Source organism: Macrosteles quadrilineatus, unplaced genomic scaffold (assembly GCF_028750875.1).
Source record: "Macrosteles quadrilineatus isolate MER2022 unplaced genomic scaffold, UCM_ALF_1.0 Scaffold_7__1_contigs__length_78375512, whole genome shotgun sequence".
Classification (NCBI taxonomy): Eukaryota; Metazoa; Arthropoda; class Insecta; order Hemiptera; family Cicadellidae; genus Macrosteles; species Macrosteles quadrilineatus.
This window is the reverse complement of record NW_026542600.1, coordinates 3,907,295-3,927,684: the sequence shown is the minus strand read 5'-3', so window position 1 is coordinate 3,927,684 and position 20,390 is coordinate 3,907,295. Positions and strand designations below refer to the sequence as shown.

At 32.7% G+C, this 20,390-nt stretch overlaps 1 protein-coding gene and 1 pseudogene across 1 annotated transcript; one reads left to right on the top strand and one right to left on the bottom strand.

The window, feature by feature from the left end:
- Positions 1-2,693: 2,693 nt before the first annotated feature.
- Positions 2,694-19,313, bottom strand: LOC128998119 (sodium channel protein 60E-like; annotated as a pseudogene).
- Positions 10,652-14,677, top strand: LOC128998267 (uncharacterized). The gene is made up of 2 exons (XM_054424323.1): positions 10,652-11,591; positions 14,644-14,677. Exon 1 carries the CDS (start codon positions 10,698-10,700, stop codon positions 11,475-11,477), a length of 780 nt encoding a protein of 259 aa, XP_054280298.1. The 5' UTR covers positions 10,652-10,697; the 3' UTR covers positions 11,478-11,591; positions 14,644-14,677.
- Positions 19,314-20,390: the final 1,077 nt, after the last annotated feature.

The window sequence follows — 20,390 nt, the reverse complement described above, 5'->3', positions numbered from 1 at the left end:
TTCCTTCATGCTCTGCCATGTTCTATTAGGGCAAATCTGAAAATGAAAATGTCATATTATAGGCACAACAACATAGCTAACCATAGAATGTACTATTGAGAAAAATGTGTACATGATGGTTTGAAACTTGACCCACAGCTGGTCTTAGTCAGTAACAAAGCTACACAGATCATCTCACATCATTCTACACTCATATTTGGGTTAAAAATTAAATATTCACCCATATTAGGTGAGGTAGTGTCCTCCATCACAATTGTTGATAATAATATTACAAACTGTACCAACATCACTAACTGCAAAATATAAAATTAAATAGATCCTAAATTTAGAATCATTTCCTGCTTTTAATTATCACATAATGTTAATGTTCAAAATGTTCTTATTATTTAAAAGAGGTTCATAGCTTCTTTTACTTTTCAAATGTACCAAGTTAAGCAAGGAGTGAGTCCATACAGTATAAGTCAACTGAAGTGGTGGACAACACTGCCTTACTCGTAAGTCACCTAACCAACTCACCAAATGATTTTCATTAGTGATGGTCGAATCCGGAAATTTCGAATCTCGAATCCGAATCTTCAAAAAATCGAACCTCAAATCTTATAGATTTTTCAAAAATCGAATCTTTTTGTGCGTGATTAAGAAAATTATTAGGGCCTACAGTTTAGGCTACGTTCACTCAATGAAATGTCAAGTATACCAATAATACCAATCTTGCCAATTCAAATTATGTAAATAATCAAGGTGTAGAAAATTAAATAATGACAAAAACATAATTTTTAAAAATTGAAATTTAACAGCTGGGTTTACAATCTGGTGAGACAAATTAAAATTAACAAATCCTAAGTCCTTAATGAATTCTTTATTTAATTTGTTCAAGGGATAGTTATCTAATTAAGGAAAAATATTCAGCAATTAATAGTCAATAACAACTCAACTAAACAAACAAAAGTGAAACAATACACAATGAAGTAACTTAAACCGTTTAAAACATCCTCTTTGGTCAAGAGTCTAATGTAAAAACTGGATTACTTTTCATGGCATGACACTCAAAATTATTGTAAAACATTAACAAATTCGTTTTAAAATGGATCAATCAAGATTAAATTAAAGTACCAGAAATATTGATGAACTTTACAATTTGAGAAAATTATCATAATCTGCGGTAATACCAGCGACCAAAGAATATAATAGACTGGCATCGCGTTTAAGTCATCGAAGTAAATAAAAGAGGGTAGTAGGATGTAAACAAACCATAAACCATTGTCTCTACTCCAGCAAGGATCAGGCATTCTCAAGGTCAAAGACCCTCGACTCACCACCCGTTTTCTACACGATGCTCAAATTGCATACACTCTGTATGATAACGAGACAAGAAAGAAGATTAAAAAATTAGGGGTCTGCGTTGCACCGTTTAAGTCGGGTACGGTACATTATTTTCCTCAGTACATTTTCGGTTCGGTACAGACTATAACAATTACAGTAGAGTCCCGCAAACTCAGCATAATGTGGACTGGAAGGGTGCCGAGTTTGTGAAATGCCGGGTTATCGGGAACTAGGGTGCAACCTTGAAGCTATATTTAGACTAGAGGGCTGGCTTGGGGGGATTCTAATTAGCAGGACAATGATATGATAAAAGTTGTATTTTCGGTTTGACTTTAGATTCTCTTTTATCATGTAGAAACTTTGAATCATCAAACATATAATTTGAATTAACTACAAATATATTCAAATTAATGCCATGATTTGCATTTATAACATCAAAATACAACATTGCACAATCATGATATTTAGGACAATGGCCTAAATTTAAATTGGAATTATATTAATTCCAATTTATATTAAAGCCAATTATATTAATTCTTTTGTATGATTTTTTATTGTGATTGTTTTTATTTAGTAAATTGTAATGTTGTTAACAGGTGTAATATATTCAATTGTGTTTTTATTATTATATATTACAAGACAAAATCCGAGACTTAAATTTAATTATTAGATCTTATTTTGAGTTTTAACATTGAAATGACATATAAAATCTTATGTTTACGTTCACCACAAATAGTTGGCTGTTTCAAAATATTACGTAATTGCACAAGCAGACGACTGTGTCTCTAACTGACCTTGAACAGTCTTCCCGCCGCGTCGTCGCATTGGCGTGTGTTTTGACCAACGCCGTTCGAAGGATTCGAAAGTCGAATCTCGTTGACCGAATCTCGAATCCGAATATTTCCTAAAGATTCTATGGAATCGAGATTCGAGATTCGGATTCGACACATCACTAGTGGAAACGATTACTCGTGAAATCCTGCCAAAGCTATCAGTCTAGTCAAAGGGTTACAGGACAAAAGGATTTAGAAGACAAAGAATTAATCATAGTATCATTAAAAAGAGTAGAGTAAAACATTCACACATTCTTATAACATTAAGACAGCCATCATGTTAAATTTTGAAAGATTTAAATGGCAGTTGCCATCCTTTGGCGGGTGGGGGTGGGGTAGGGGGGTGAATTTATAGTAGTTGCTATTGCTACTGTTGCTAGTATAGTGAAGCAAAACTGCATTTCATGGGGTTGAGTATTTTTGAAATAATTTGTCTGTAAGTTGATACTACTTTTTTACCTGAGCTAAAAAATCTAACTCATCAAAATTAAAAAATCACCACTAATGGCAATGGTGGGTTCTCCACGTAACTGAGAATTACCTGAACAAAAGCTGCATACTGCGTCCGAATGTCTCAAAGTTGACCATGTCATTGAGTGCTCGTTGCTGCTTCACATGACCAAACACTGACATTCCAATGATCGCGTAGATGACGTTATCAGAGCCAGGAGGGCTCCGATGTTGAACAAGGCTGGCAAAGAAACTACGAGTGCAATCAGTAACTTCTGTATACCCTTGGCAGCCTGCAAACAAACATGGACCAAACATCATACACTAAAACCAAACATACTAGTAGGATGCAGAGCTGTAATTGTTTTTATAGAAAAGAGGCAAAACAAAATAAATCAAAATTAGATCCTCTGCAGTGTTCTGAGTTGTGAAATAACACAGTGGAGTATGAAGACAACGGTCCAGAAATAATTTTGGCATTAACAGTTTTAAATAAGCTATGAATTGTAGTCAAATTAATGTAAACGATTGTAGGCTTCAATTGACATCATAACACATATTTTTTGTACAATGATTTGCGAGGACATAATATTCAAACAAATATAATCTTGGTACCAGACCATAATAATTAAATTCAGATCTCTGTTATTCTAATTAATAGTGTTTCTATGAGACACACGATACCTTAATCAGCCGCAATATCCGGCCGATTCGGAAGACCCTGACAACTCTGAGCAGTGTTGGTGAGACTGGAAAGTCAATCATGATATCCTCCATGAGAATCCCGAGGATAGAAGCCAGATCCAAGAGGAAGTCAAACATGTTCCAAGGGACGGTGAAGTAGTGATACCTAAGCCCGATTATCTTCACTATCGCCTCTGAAAAGTTTTACATTACATCAGTACTATCTCTCGTATTCTACTTGAGTATTAACTTTCCATCTAAGCCTATAAACAATTTAATCATGTTTGCACTAAAATTATAAACTAGTTTAATTAAGGATGATATAGCTTATTAAATCATCCTTTCAGATTGGATTGGTTAAGAAGTCTGTTTAGACAAAAGTAATCAGTAATTAGTTGATAGCTACACACTGGCAGCAGCTCAACAAAATTACATATATTTTCACTTAAAACAGCAACGTTTTACCTTGAACATGGAAATAGGACGTCTATCAACAGACCAAAATTCTAGTCAATAACCTACAAGATAATGGAATGGTAGAGGAGAGTTAGTTCACTGATGATTCCTGATCTGTTTCATACAAATATTTTCATAAAACTTGTGGACCTCACCTAATTATGTTCAACATCACTAGTTTTAAGATAACTTGATGTAAAATATTCTTTTGTTTCCAATGAAAAAACCAGTGCTCTACTGTATCCAGTAAGCTTATCGCTAGTACCACTTCAATTTTTCATACTGACCTAAGCCGAAAACAGTGGTGAAGAAGGCATTTCTAACTTCCAACACAAAGAATATTGTATGGTGTTGGTTATGGTGCTCGATACCCGTTGAGGAAGATCAACAGAAATATTGCAATCTCAAACCTGAAAAAGATTGAACATCGTGCTACTTCAATCTTGACAGTATATTGTATCATGTATAATTTACATTATTGGATCCATACAACATCTAAGAACAGGTATATATTTAAATAATAAGAGTTCATGACAAAATATACTGTATTTGTTTTCTCTGCTAGATTACACAGGTATTAATTTGTCGAGTTTTTAAGTTCACTAAAATTATTGGGCACGTCAGTATAAAGTATCATCACAAAACTGAAGCAAATAGGCCATGGCAGATCATTTATGTAAACAAAAGGAGTCCCAAAACGTACCTTTGTGGAACACCATGTTCTATTGAAATGTTTTTGCTTCAAACCAACAAAACTAAAATAGCTAGGTTTAAATGTTTAGCTAGGTTGGAACTTGGAATGTTATGCTAACATAGTCAAAAGTGTATTTGCTCAAAGCAACAAAAGTAGAACAAACCAATAGCATTACCTTCTAGAATTTGATAAATCATAAAACATTGCTAGGAACTGATTCAAAGGTCTCTTTATAACTTTCTGTGGCTTCGTTCTGCCCAGTTTCTTCATCGCTGTGTAATAATGTTTTTGACTTTCTGTGAGGAACATTTCTAACACTCCTCCTTCATACTGGAACAAAAGAGAGAATCTGAAATATAAGGAACGATTGATTTTAAACTATCTTTGTCATAAATACAACGATCATATGTTATTAGACCATAAATACATGTTTGTATCGCTTTAGACTTCCAAAAGTACTAGTATGAAAAATGTAATCACTACTTTATTTAGTAACTACTGACATTACATATTTGTACACGGGTTGTATGTAAATGAATTTTTCTTGATCTAGAGCTTGTTACTGTACTAGTGTACTGTACATTACCTTTTTGATAGGAACGCCACTAACACTACCAAGTATCGTAAACCTAATGAGGTCAATCAGTAAGCAAAGTTTAATCCCAACTGAAATCTCTGTCACGATAGTAAACTGATCAACACCAGCTACTTGTACAAATGCGCATAGCCTTCTGCACACTTTTAACCCACTTGAACATTCTTTTCGTCTAAGCACTTTTCTGCATGTACATCTGTCAGCTGGCAAAATATTTGTTTAAGGATTGATTCACTTTACACAGAGACCAAATCAAATTTTCCTTGACCAGAGTCTAAATTTTCCCCGGCATTTTTTACAGTTACTATGATGACAATAGTTGCACAGGGTGAGAAACAGCTGGAATAGCGGGGAAAAAATAAAAGAACACAGACTAGCGTCTCAGTTTCCTGGTCAGGAACCCATGAGAACCTCTTCTGCCAAGGAGTGGGGGATTGTGGGAGCGCCACTCACGTCGATTTAGGAAAAATTAATTTTTAGATTTAATTTTAAGATTTTATAATTAATTTTTTAAGATTAATTTAATTTTTAGATTTTTAGATAGTTAATTTTAGAATTTTTTAGTTATAAAATTAATTTTTTAATCATAAAATTAACTTTTTAGTTATAAAATTAAACTGCCATAACCTAGCCTAACCAATCAAACTTGCTGATGATATAAAAAAATAAACGGTATCAGCATTCTGACACATACTTTCTCCCATAAGTTTGTCAAAAACCTTTACCATATGTAAGTGGTGAGAGTAAATATACGCAAATGGGATTTGTAATTTTTTGTTAAGAATTTAAAGGACTATAACATGCTAAATTTTTATCAAAATCGTTCGGGCCATTTTTGGGAAAATCCGATTTTTCTGTTATTTTATGGGGGTTTTATGGGAAAATAACATAATTTACAATAACCGTAAATTTTACAGAAATGGGATTTGTGCCATTTTGTTCAGAATATAAAGGACTATAACATACTAAATGTTTATCAAAATCGTTCAGGCCATTTTTGGGAAAATCATATTTTTCCGATATTTTATGGGGTTTTATGGGAAAATCCCCATTAAAAATAAAAATTTCTAAAAAATAAAAAAAACTATAAAATTGTAAGGATTATAACATACTTTGTTAAATCAAAACCGGATTTTTTTCTAAAATCCTATTTTTTGTTAATTTATGGGGTTTTTATGGGAAAATAACATATTTGACCATAACTTTTGAACCGTAATTTTTACAGATATGGGATTTATACCATTTTATTCAGAACTTAAAGGGCTACAACATACTAAATTTTTATCAAAATCGTTCAGGCCATTTTCGATAAAATCCGATTTTTCTGGTTTTTTATGGGTTTTTATGGGGAAATTCCCATTAAAAATAAAAATTTCAAAAAAATGAAAAAACGCCTGGAGATACCATGGATTAGAACCTACATACCAAATTTCATCGAAATCGGACTGCAGGTGTGGTCTCTAGCTCTGTACACATCCAGACACACAGACACACACACACACACACACACACAGACATCACTTCGAAAACTACTTTTTTGGGTCCAGGGGGACCCAAAACGAATATATCCACTCAAAACTCAAACTCGAAAATTTTGACGAAAACAATACTTTCTCCATATACTATGGTATAGGGGGAGAAAGTAATACAAGATAAAAATCGAATCAAGGTTTACTTATTAATTTAAAAAAATATTTCTGTTCATAAAATAAAATAAAATGCTTCAAATCCTAACAAAAGATGTACAGTAGTTAAGAAGTAAACGCATTCTAAGCAAAATATTTGACAAAAAGCTAATGTCACCGGTGGGATTCGATCTGGATACCTCATGGACATTAGTCGAGTACGCTAACCACTACGCCACAAACACCGATGGCTTCACCTTGTATCGTTGCGGTAACGGTGTTCCCTCAAGAGAAGAGTGATGTCACGCCCCCCCCCCCCACTCGTTCGTTAAAGAGGTTCTCATCGGTTCCTGACCAGGAAAATGAGACGCTACCCTATACATCCACACTGCTGTCTGTCAGATCAGAACTAGCTCACTTGGACATGACTTAAGTTGTAGACATTAATACAACACTGGTATTGTAAGTTTGAAACCAGCAATATGCATGTAAAATTCACTAACAAAATAGAAAATCGCCCCTTACATACCTTTTTCTTGAGCATATTGAAATTGTCTATAATTACTCCTATGAACAAATTAAGCGTAAAGAAGGATCCGCATACGATGAATATAACAAAGTAGGCGTACAGATTGGCCTCGTACTCAGGTTGCTCATCAACTCCTCTAGCATCCACAGCATCTGCCATCACCTCCATCAATCCCTCGAATGTAGCCTGAAACGTTCCATCTTGCATCAGATAAGTAGTCTAAAATAGTATATTTCATAACAAGAGTAGAAAGTAAGTCATTACATATTTGAGACAATGTTTGTAGTGTGAGATTTATCAAGCACTTTAAATTGTTGAGAATATGTATTGACCCATTTTCACTTGTGTTTTGAATGTTACTTTTTGATACACTACAAAGACTTATTTTATTAACTAAAACATAAATTGTATATTTTTTTATTTCAGTTAAGAACATTAACATTACAAAACTCACAGTCCTTTTTAGGTTGTCAATACTAATTTTGATTGTTGAAAATTGAAACAGTTAAACATAATTAACAAATCTTTGTTTACTTCGGCAAAATCCAAAAAAGATAGTACACATTACTTTTTCATAGTAAACAATGTAATGATGAATTTTTGCAGGTAATAAACATGTAACGAAAATAGGCCATTCACAGTAGTCTAGCAAAAAAGTGTTTTTCAACCTCGATTTTCTTAAAGAGAAGGATAAGAAAGGTCTGCAGCGGCCGTACGAGTAACGCTCATAAGTCGGCGCCAATGGGTTAAAAGTACACTAATTAATTGTAAGTATGTAATGTGATGCTAACTTCAGTTATGGTGTTTGGAAATGTTGAGTAGCTTAATTTTACTGTCAATTAATTTTTGAATAATTTTTTTAATAATTAACTTTAAATTTACTCTACATGATGAATTATGATTTGTATGCATCTTGTTTCTCTTTCAGTATTATTATTATGCCTTTTGCACGTTACCTGATATCCTCTTGCATATCTTTTTGTAATGCTAGCTTCTTTTTTGTTCATAGTCCACCTGTTACTAATTTTGTATGTTCTATTCAGTAGTATTACTATCTTATGCATCTTGTATTCACCTATTGTATTATTTAGTATTTATTATTGCTTGTTGTATTATTTAGTATTTATTATTGCTTGTTATCTACCGTATGTAATGGCATTATTGTACAATGGCTTCTGCCGTGAATAAACGAATTGAATTGAATTGAATTATAATTATAATATTGTGTGTAGTGAAATAGTATTTAGGAAGTGTGGAAGTACGGAGAAATGTTGTTGTTAGTTTCGTTTGGAGGTTATGGGCAGGGGGAATGAGTCTATGAATAGGGGTGCACTGGGAATACTTGCATTATTGGGGCATAGTCAGACTAGTTACGCCACTGATTTTGACTTCTCTTAGGATTGAACTGTTAACCCTGTGAATACTAGGCGAGCATTATTTATTATCCGCTACCCAGCTGTCTACAGAATTGTCTCCATAGATATTACCATTAAGCAATAAATAAACATAGTCTGTAACCAATAGGTATTCTGAAAATTATTTGTGTTCAAAGGTCAAGAGTTCAAAAGATGTCTATTTCTTACCTAGCATAAAAACAAATAAGTATACAGTATATGACCCTATCATTGAAATTTTAGGTAAGATTGCAAAAGTTAAATGTTCACACACAACTTCCTCCTGTTAAACTAAACCTACTAAAGACATTTCAGAACTTTTGCTTATCTAAAGATGTAATTATTCTATAAGCCTGTGTAGGCATATGCAGTTTTTTGCTGTGTTAAAAAACATGTAAACTGTTCTAAGGGTGTCTATTGACAGCTATGTATTTACAGTATTAATACAGGGTGAATCAGACCACCCGTGCACATACTTTAACAGCATATACAGTCATATTCTCACTGATCAGTTATACAAATGTTTACCCACTTCTACAACAGCTAGGGATCTGAAATTTTTTGAGGAGGTCAGTCTCGGTCCCAAACCTCCCAGAAAATTAAAAAAGGTAAATTTCCAAATTACAGCCCCCTAAAAAAATTCCCTTAAATCCCCCTTTTATAAAAAAAACATGTTATTTAACGGCTATAGCTCAAAAACGGTAAGGGCAAGCAAAAGATTTGAAATACTGTAATTTTCATGGTCAGGAATTAAATTTTCTACAAGATCCGTATTTCCTTTTTTTTGAAAATCGTACTCCTTCACCTTCAAAAAACTACCTACTAAAATTTGTAAAATGTCTTGAAATTTCAACCTGTTATTTATTTTTTTAAATTACTTTTTGGACATATATTTCTACTTTTAATGATCCTAACATTGAAAGAAAAGTGCTTAAGTGACATTTTTAAATTGCAACCCACAGAAAAAAATTTAAATAGGGGATTTTCAATAAAAAAGGTTTTTTTACGCTTGTTGGGCCAAACCGTTGTACACGGGTGGGTTGATTCACCCTGTATTTTTAACAAACAAGTTTCTACTCACCACTTGAAATAAAGCTAAGTAAGCGTTTCCAACATTGTCAAAAGTAATTTTGGAATTTATCCAAGTAAAATTATTATCTTTACACTCATGAATGTTTTTTACAACCTGGAACAACAACAGTTATTAGCCATGAATACATTCACATAAATACAAATACATATAAATACATTTTCAGTACACAAACCACTGAAAAATGTTTAAAATACTGGTAAAAATAAAGAAAACATAATTTTCTGTGTATCGTTATATTACATAGAAAATTATGTTTTCTTGATATTTACCAGTATTTAAATTTTTTTAGTAATTTGGGTAATGTATGTGGGTTTATGATTAAGAAAGGGAAATTTATTTTTACCAAATCTTATGTTGTACATCAGTACTTCACTAATAATAGTTTTGCTCAAGTAAATCTTATCAATGGTAATGCAAAATGAAATCCACATTTCATGCCTAGTAATATTTGATTTTTTAAATGTCATGTAAATGTATTAAAACTAATTTGTTTAAGTCAAGAAAGGATGTAAACAAAAATCAAAAGAAAAACTTATGGATATAACGTCTTTCTCTTAGTCTTAGAAGTGACTTACAGATACTGGAAGAAGCTCTTCGTCATCATCAACACATTTGAAAAACTTTCCTCCAAAAAATTGAACACCCATAATAGAAAAAATGAGCCAAAACACCAAACACACTAACAGGACGTTGAAGATGGAGGGAATGGCATACATCAACGCATTCACAACTATATAAACCAGTGTGGACTCGATAGTGGACAGTGACTAGTGGATTTACCATCTAATTATTACAATTGTGGTGCGTGTTAAGTGGTCATATGACAGAATCAAAAATTGATAAATATTTTACACCAGTAAATAGGTCATTCAAACGGCAGAGATCTTATTCGTCACCGGAGTGTGCAGACGACGCCGAGACGGTAACGGCCAACATGGGCAGCGAAGAAAAGGTAGGCGATATTACACGATCCCAACTTCTGAAGGACTTGGGCCAGTTGCTTGATAGTAAATTAGAAAATATGGCAACCAAAAAGGAGTTCTCTCAACTCACGGGGCAAGTGTCGGAGTTACAAAAGGAGAATATTGTACTAAGGAAACAAATAGAGGACTTACAACAGAGAGAGAGTGTGGTTATGTCTAGGTTAGTCGATCTTGAAGGAAGATCTAGGCGTAACAACCTCATATTTAGGGGGTTGAAGTGGTCCAAGGAAACTCGTAACTTCAATGAAATCGTGCGAAAGTTTTGCAACGATGTTTTCGGGAGTGCGGATACTATATTTGTAAATAGAGCCCACCCTCTAGGGGGAAGTAACAATGCAATCATTGCACACCTACCAAATGACGCCGACATCTACTATATTATGTCACGTGTAAGAGAGTTAAAAGGCACCGGTTATTCAGTGCATAGAGACTATCCTAAAGAAGTGCGTGAAAAACGAGCATGTCTGTCAAAGCTTAGAGACGAAATTGAAAGTGTGGCGGGGAAACAAAAGAATAAGATATCATTATATTTCGACCATATGACTTTCAAAGGACATCGGTTCACATGGGAGGGAGGTGAACTAAAGGCAGGCAACCAGGATGGTGCTCAATTGTTGCAGACACTCTTCAAACGTGATTTTTCAGACTTCTTACGTGATCTTAAAGTACCCAGATCAACAGTAGTGATGGACATATCGACAGAGAGGACAACAGCTTCAACAACGCAGGGGTCGGCGAGTGCTACGGGTACGTCGAAGAACGTGTCAGTTTCAACACCTACGCAGTCGCCTCGCGTTTCCAACCACGACAATGAGTGAGGAGGTGACGCCAATCCATCTACAGAGGGACTAACTCCAAACCACAACCCAACGACGACCGGGCTTACTCAATTCAAGGTTTTATCTTATAACGTTTGTGGATTAAAAAATAAGGTAAATGATTTATTATTTTTAGAGTTCATAAAGGAGTTTGATTTAATTATATTTTTAGAGACATTTGTCGCGGAAAATGATCAAGATATTATTGTAAATAGGTTAAGTAACTTTGATTTAACTTTTACTTTCGCAGTGAGAACTGCTAATGTTGGTAGATATTCAGGTGGTCTAGTTTACGCATTAAATCGTAACTCTCATTTTATAAGCGATGTAACTTTTGTAAACTTTGAATATTTTAATGTGGTTAGGCTCGACAATATTGTTGTTGGCTGCGAGCAATTGTTTATAGTGCCTGTTTACATAAATTTCAATTGTTGGCAAATAGATTATAATAGGCTTCAAAGTTTCTTTGATAATAGCTGTTTCCAGAATATAGTCCTTATAGGGGATTTAAATGGGCGTATTGGAATAGAACAGAGTTTTTCTGAAAATATAATTAGCATTTCGAATAATAGGATTGAGGACATTAGACATTCAAAAGACAACATTTTAAATTCAAATGGACGTAAAATATTAGATTTGTGTGACAATTTAGGATTAGTAGTTTTAAACGGAAGGTCCATAGGGGACAAAGAGGGTGAATTTACTTTTGTTGGACATAGGGGTAACTCAGTCATAGATATAGCAGCGGTCACTTTTAATTGTTTACATTCGATTCACGACTTCAAAGTTGTTGGTTTTCCCGGATCAGATCATATGCCAATAGAAGTAAGTTTAAATGTAGAGACTCCTGGGCCTGTGGGAGGGGGTTCAGGGGAGGGGAAAATTATACCATTGTTGCCAAAGCTGAAATGGACGAATTTTGATTGTCTGAACTATACTAGCAAAGTTGAGGAAAGTATGAAATCTTTTTCGCCGCAAACTGTTAATGATGTATTAAATGTTATAACTAATTCTGCACATTATAAGCTAGGTTCAAAGAGTAATACACCTTTTGTTGGTAAACAACCTTGGTTTGACTATCACTGTTTAAACGCCAGAAAGAGAGTGTTTAAACTGTTACAGCTTTTTAGACAAACCAATTCAACTGAAATAAAGGCTAAGTATGTTGAGGAGCAGAGGAAATATAAACAGCTATGTACAGGAAAGAAGAACGAATACAACTATTCTTTAATCTCAACTCTTACTGTGTCTAAAGATTCCAAAACGTGTTGGCGAGCAATAAACTCGTTTAAGTGTAAAAACAACATAAACCGAGTAGGAAATATAAAACCTGAAGAATGGGTTACACACTTTCAAACTTTACTAAATCCTCTGGTGGAGAGTACTATCTCGTTTGCAGAACCTTTTATTGCCGATGATTATCTTGATAAAGACTTTGATTTCCTAGAATTAAAAGTTGTTTTGTCCAGCTTGAAAAATAATAAAGCACCGGGCCTAGATAGAGTCCCATATGAGTTTTATAAGAATGCCCCAGACCTATTTTTGACTAAACTACTTAGTATTTATAATGACATTTTTCGGAATAAGGTCATACCTGAAAGCTTTAAGAAATCGATAGTTTTTCCATTGTTTAAAAAGGGTGATATTAATTCAGTTCAAAATTATAGAGGATTGTCTTTTATAAATTGTATTGGTAAAATATTTATAGGAATGCTAAATAATAGACTTACAAATTGGGTCAATGAAAACCACATCTTATCGGAGTTCCAGGCGGGTTTCAGACAAAACTATTCCACTATAGATAATATTTTTAATTTGGCATCGATGATCAAACTACGTTTAGCGGAGAAAGGTGGCAAATTGTATGCATTTTTTGTGGATTTTTCAAGTGCGTTTGACACTATTGATAGACGATCGCTTATGTTAAAACTTTCATCAATCGGCGTATCAACGCACGTTTTAGATGTTTTGAGGAGTTATTATTGTAACACATCTGCAGCGGTTTGGTGTAAGGGCGGCATTTCAGATGAGTTTGAGACAAAGACAGGTTTAAGACAAGGATGTATAGGAAGTCCTCTCCTGTTCAGCTTATTCGTAAATGATTTGCCAGAGGTGCTGGAAGGTGGCTGTAATTTCGGTGGAAAGAGAGTAAATGTTTTGATGTATGCAGACGACATCGTATTGTTGGCCCCCACAGCAACAGCATTACAAATGATGATTAAAAACTTGGAGTGTTACAGTTCAATTTGGAACCTTACAGTAAATATATCCAAATCCAAAATAATGGTTTTCAGGAAAGGTGGTAGATTATCAGGACATGATAGATGGTGGTATAAGGGCAAACAGGTTGAAGTGGTAGATAGTTATAAATATTTGGGAATGTTATTTACAACAACATTGTCATGGGAAAAACATTTCATAGAGAAGAGGAGGCTAACTAATTATGCAATTAATTCAGTATGGCAAAGGCTAGTAGACAACAACAAAGTCCCGATGCAGATTAAAATATTATGCTTCGAATCTATTCTCAGAGCTATTTTGTGTTACGGCGCACAAGTTTGGGGGTTTTCAGAAATTTCTCAGTTAGAAAATGCTCAGAAAACGTTTATTAAAAGGATGTTTAGATTGCCACATAACACTCCCAACTATATTGTTTACTTAGAAACATGTTTTGAAAAGTTGTATTTCTTTAATCTACAAATTAACGCAACATACATTTTTAAGGTTTTTAATATGCCAGAATCACGCCTACCAAAAATTATTGCTAAATCTGTAATTGGAAAAGGTATTTTTTGGGCCAAAGAGTGGAAATGTCTAAGGCGAAAACACGGTTTGGACATTAATTTCGAGTCAGCAGATGTTTTTGAGGGATTAGTGAAGACAATTGAGGCGGAAAGAGATAGCTGGAGAATTGATATGGTTGGCAGAGCGCGTACATCGCAATATCACCAACAACTGCTTGCCGTTGACCTTGACCTAGGGCCCAGGAGTTTTCTCACTGATAACATCAATATAAATCTTATCTCATGGGTCATTAAGGCCCGAGCAGAGCTGGTTGATTTGAATCACAAACCATGGATAACGAATAAAAATCATTTCTGTAGTTTGTGCAATTTGCGTGAATTTGAAACAGTTTTTCATTTTGTTTCTATTTGCCCAATTTTAGGTGATATCAGGGAGTATTGGTTTGGAAAACGAAGCATGCATTGGGAAGAACACATAGAATACATAAATGGTAGAGATTGGCGTAAATTAGCAAACTTTATGAGGGAGGCGTGGAGAAGGAGGTGGGAGTTAATTAGAGAATTTAATTACGAATAAATAAAATGATTATTTTTTCAAATTCAAAATTGTTTTATTATCTTTCTAATTTATAAATTAAATCAAAACAATAATTATGTCAAACAACTTGTCAGCCTGTCTTCTTAAATATTCATAGTAATTTTCATAGTTTTCATTATGCGTAAACCTTTTAAATTCTAATAATTTAAAAAAATAAAATAATAAAAGTTATGTAAACAATATTATGAAAAAGGTATTTTTTTTTTTTTTAGTTTTGTTGAAAATGGATGTAAAATTGTATGTAAATTTGTGTATGTTAGTAAGTGTATTTTGTTTCAACTTAATTTTCATAAATGTGTTTTCCAGGTGTGCCAACCAAACAGACGGTCGTAGACCATTGTTTAATTGAGTGTATGCTTGTGTTATAAGAGGAATGTTTATGTTAAAATAAAGCACTTTATTCATTCATTCATTCATTCAGTCATATTCTCACTGATCAGTTATACAAATGTTTACCCACTTCTACAACAGCTAGGGATCTGAAATTTTTTGAGGAGGTCAGTCTCGGTCCCAAACCTCCCAGAAAATTAAAAAAGGTAAATTTCCAAATTACAGCCCCCTAAAAAAATTCCCTTAAATCCCCCTTTTATAAAAAAAACATGTTATTTAACGGCTATAGCTCAAAAACGGTAAGGGCAAGCAAAAGATTTGAAATACTGTAATTTTCATGGTCAGGAATTAAATTTTCTACAAGATCCGTATTTCCTTTTTTTTGAAAATCGTACTCCTTCACCTTCAAAAAACTACCTACTAAAATTTGTAAAATGTCTTGAAATTTCAACCTGTTATTTATTTTTTTAAATTACTTTTTGGACATATATTTCTACTTTTAATGATCCTAACATTGAAAGAAAAGTGCTTAAGTGACATTTTTAAATTGCAACCCACAGAAAAAAATTTAAATAGGGGATTTTCAATAAAAAAGGTTTTTTTACGCTTGTTGGGCCAAACCGTTGTACACGGGTGGGTTGATTCACCCTGTATTTTTAACAAACAAGTTTCTACTCACCACTTGAAATAAAGCTAAGTAAGCGTTTCCAACATTGTCAAAAGTAATTTTGGAATTTATCCAAGTAAAATTATTATCTTTACACTCATGAATGTTTTTTACAACCTGGAACAACAACAGTTATTAGCCATGAATACATTCACATAAATACAAATACATATAAATACATTTTCAGTACACAAACCACTGAAAAATGTTTAAAATACTGGTAAAAATAAAGAAAACATAATTTTCTGTGTATCGTTATATTACATAGAAAATTATGTTTTCTTGATATTTACCAGTATTTAAATTTTTTTAGTAATTTGGGTAATGTATGTGGGTTTATGATTAAGAAAGGGAAATTTATTTTTACCAAATCTTATGTTGTACATCAGTACTTCACTAATAATAGTTTTGCTCAAGTAAATCTTATCAATGGTAATGCAAAATGAAATCCACATTTCATGCCTAGTAATATTTGATTTTTTAAATGTCATGTAAATGTATTAAAACTAATTTGTTTAAGTCAAGAAAGGATGTAAACAAAAATCAAAAGAAAAACTTATGGATATAACGTCTTTCTCTTAGTCTTAGAAGTGACTTACAGATACTGGAAGAAGCTCTTCGTCATCATCAACACATTTGAAAAACTTTCCTCCAAAAAATTGAACACCCATAATAGAAAAAATGAGCCAAAACACCAAACACACTAACAGGACGTTGAAGATGGAGGGAATGGCATACATCAACGCATTCACAACTATATGTGAACAGAAGCATTCGTTGAGCATTTCAATTTTCTTAAATTACCCAACACAACATTATGAAAAATTCAATTTAAAGTTACTTTTATTTTGACTTTTTTGTAAAACAATTTTTATGTTGATTATAATTATAGTAATACAGTAATCCTACATTTTTTTCCAGTTTCAGCTTTGGAATATAATTGAATTCTTTACTGCGAAAACTCCATAAGCAACAATTTTTCAATTTTTACTTTTCAGTAGCCTATATTATTGATGTAAAAATTGAAATAGGCCTACACCTACAATGTTTTGTGCAGAAATCACACAACTGGGGAATAAAGTTGGTTATGGGGTTTCTGCAATAAACGATTCAATTGTATTTCCTATCATAGGAGTTGAAAACAAAAAATAATTTCACAGAACTCTATAGATATGTTACCTAGTTGGTTAAGAATGTGCAAAATGCAAAAATGTTTGCTACCTACTCACCACAAATAAAATTACTCAGTAACTCTACTCTGAACTATTGTGAAGAATAAAAGAAAGAAAAATAAATCAAATTTAAATTAAATGTAATTAGAACCAAAATCTGGAATTGAAGCAGACACCACATACCCTCATTTCCTGCCATCTAGATATTGCTCTTAACGTCCTTAAATACCTCAGTACTTCGAGATTTTCATTTTCTTCTATTAATAAACTAAATATTGAAAAGCAAATTATTGCTTGTTGTATTATTTAGTATTTATTATTGCTTGTTATCTACCGTATGTAATGGCATTATTGTACAATGGCTTCTGCCGTGAATAAACGAATTGAATTGAATTGAATTATAATTATAATATTGTGTGTAGTGAAATAGTATTTAGGAAGTGTGGAAGTACGGAGAAATGTTGTTGTTAGTTTCGTTTGGAGGTTATGGGCAGGGGGAATGAGTCTATGAATAGGGGTGCACTGGGAATACTTGCATTATTGGGGCATAGTCAGACTAGTTACGCCACTGATTTTGACTTCTCTTAGGATTGAACTGTTAACCCTGTGAATACTAGGCGAGCATTATTTATTATCCGCTACCCAGCTGTCTACAGAATTGTCTCCATAGATATTACCATTAAGCAATAAATAAACATAGTTTGTAACCAATAGGTATTCTGAAAATTATTTGTGTTCAAAGGTCAAGAGTTCAAAAGATGTCTATTTCTTACCTAGCATAAAAACAAATAAGTATACAGTATATGACCCTATCATTGAAATTTTAGGTAAGATTGCAAAAGTTAAATGTTCACACACAACTTCCTCCTGTTAAACTAAACCTACTAAAGACATTTCAGAACTTTTGCTTATCTAAAGATGTAATTATTCTATAAGCCTGTGTAGGCATATGCAGTTTTTTGCTGTGTTAAAAAACATGTAAACTGTTCTAAGGGTGTCTATTGACAGCTATGTATTTACAGTATTAATACAGGGTGAATCAGACCACCCGTGCACATACTTTAACAGCATATACAGTCATATTCTCACTGATCAGTTATACAAATGTTTACCCACTTCTACAACAGCTAGGGATCTGAAATTTTTTGAGGAGGTCAGTCTCGGTCCCAAACCTCCCAGAAAATTAAAAAAGGTAAATTTCCAAATTACAGCCCCCTAAAAAAATTCCCTTAAATCCCCCTTTTATAAAAAAAACATGTTATTTAACGGCTATAGCTCAAAAACGGTAAGGGCAAGCAAAAGATTTGAAATACTGTAATTTTCATGGTCAGTAATTAAATTTTCTACAAGATCCGTATTTCCTTTTTTTTTGAAAATCGTACTCCTTCACCTTCAAAAAACTACCTACTAAAATTTGTAAAATGTCTTGAAATTTCAACCTGTTATTTATTTTTTTAAATTACTTTTTGGACATATATTTCTACTTTTAATGATCCTAACATTGAAAGAAAAGTGCTTAAGTAACATTTTTAAATTGCAACCCACAGAAAAAAATTTAAATAGGGGATTTTCAATAAAAAAGGTTTTTTTACGCTTGTTGGGCCAAACCGTTGTACACGGGTGGGTTGATTCACCCTGTATTTTTAACAAACAAGTTTCTACTCACCACTTGAAATAAAGCTAAGTAAGCGTTTCCAACATTGTCAAAAGTAATTTTGGAATTTATCCAAGTAAAATTATTATCTTTACACTCATGAATGTTTTTTACAACCTGGAACAACAACAGTTATTAGCCATGAATACATTCACATAAATACAAATACATATAAATACATTTTCAGTACACAAACCACTGAAAAATGTTTAAAATACTGGTAAAAATAAAGAAAACATAATTTTCTGTGTATCGTTATATTACATAGAAAATTATGTTTTCTTGATATTTACCAGTATTTAAATTTTTTTAGTAATTTGGGTAATGTATGTGGGTTTATGATTAAGAAAGGGAAATTTATTTTTACCAAATCTTATGTTGTACATCAGTACTTCACTAATAATAGTTTTGCTCAAGTAAATCTTATCAATGGTAATGCAAAATGAAATCCACATTTCATGCCTAGTAATATTTGATTTTTTAAATGTCATGTAAATGTATTAAAACTAATTTGTTTAAGTCAAGAAAGGATGTAAACAAAAATCAAAAGAAAAACTTATGGATATAACGTCTTTCTCTTAGTCTTAGAAGTGACTTACAGATACTGGAAGAAGCTCTTCGTCATCATCAACACATTTGAAAAACTTTCCTCCAAAAAATTGAACACCCATAATAGAAAAAATGAGCCAAAACACCAAACACACTAACAGGACGTTGAAGATGGAGGGAATGGCATACATCAACGCATTCACAACTATATGTGAACAGAAGCATTCGTTGAGCATTTCAATTTTCTTAAATTACCCAACACAACATTATGAAAAATTCAATTTAAAGTCACTTTTATTTTGACTTTTTTGTAAAACAATTTTTATGTTGATTATAATTATAGTAATACAGTAATCCTACATTTTTTTCCAGTTTCAGCTTTGGAATATAATTGAATTCTTTACTGCGAAAACTCCATAAGCAACAATTTTTCAATTTTTACTTTTCAGTAGCCTATATTATTGATGTAAAAATTGAAATAGGCCTACACCTACAATGTTTTGTGCAGAAATCACACAACTGGGGAATAAAGTTGGTTATGGGTTTCTGCAATAAACGATTCAATTGTATTTCCTATCATAGGAGTTGAAAACAAAAAATAATTTCACAGAACTCTATAGATATGTTACCTAGTTGGTTAAGAATGTGCAAAATGCAAAAATGTTTGCTACCTACTCACCACAAATAAAATTACTCAGTAACTCTACTCTGAACTATTGTGAAGAATAAAAGAAAGAAAAATAAACCAAATTTAAATTAAATGTAATTAGAACCAAAATCTGGAATTGAAGCAGACACCACATACCCTCATTTCCTGCCATCTAGATATTGCTCTTAACGTCCTTAAATACCTCAGTACTTCGAGATTTTCATTTTCTTCTATTAATAAACTAAATATTGATACCTGGAAACAAAGACATATACATTTTATTATTTATTAAACCTTACTCCAACAGAATAGATTGATTTTCTATACATTAAACCTGAATCCAATAGTTGGTTTTAACAACTAAGTAAAAAAATTTGTAATGATAATAAACTTAAAATCCATAATTGTATGTTTGTATAACAGTTATCAAAACACTAAAAAATGTTAAAATTGTTACTGCACTTATATTTTATTTTCTAAAACAACACTTCTCTGATTTCCCTGTATGCGGTAAAACACTATTTTGTGTGTTAAATTATTGAAAATAAAT

Excerpts from the sequence above, each read along its gene's own strand:
- LOC128998267 (XM_054424323.1), top strand. The coding sequence starts at position 10,698 with ATGGCAACCAAAAAGGAGTTCTCTCAACTCACGGGGCAAGTGTCGGAG.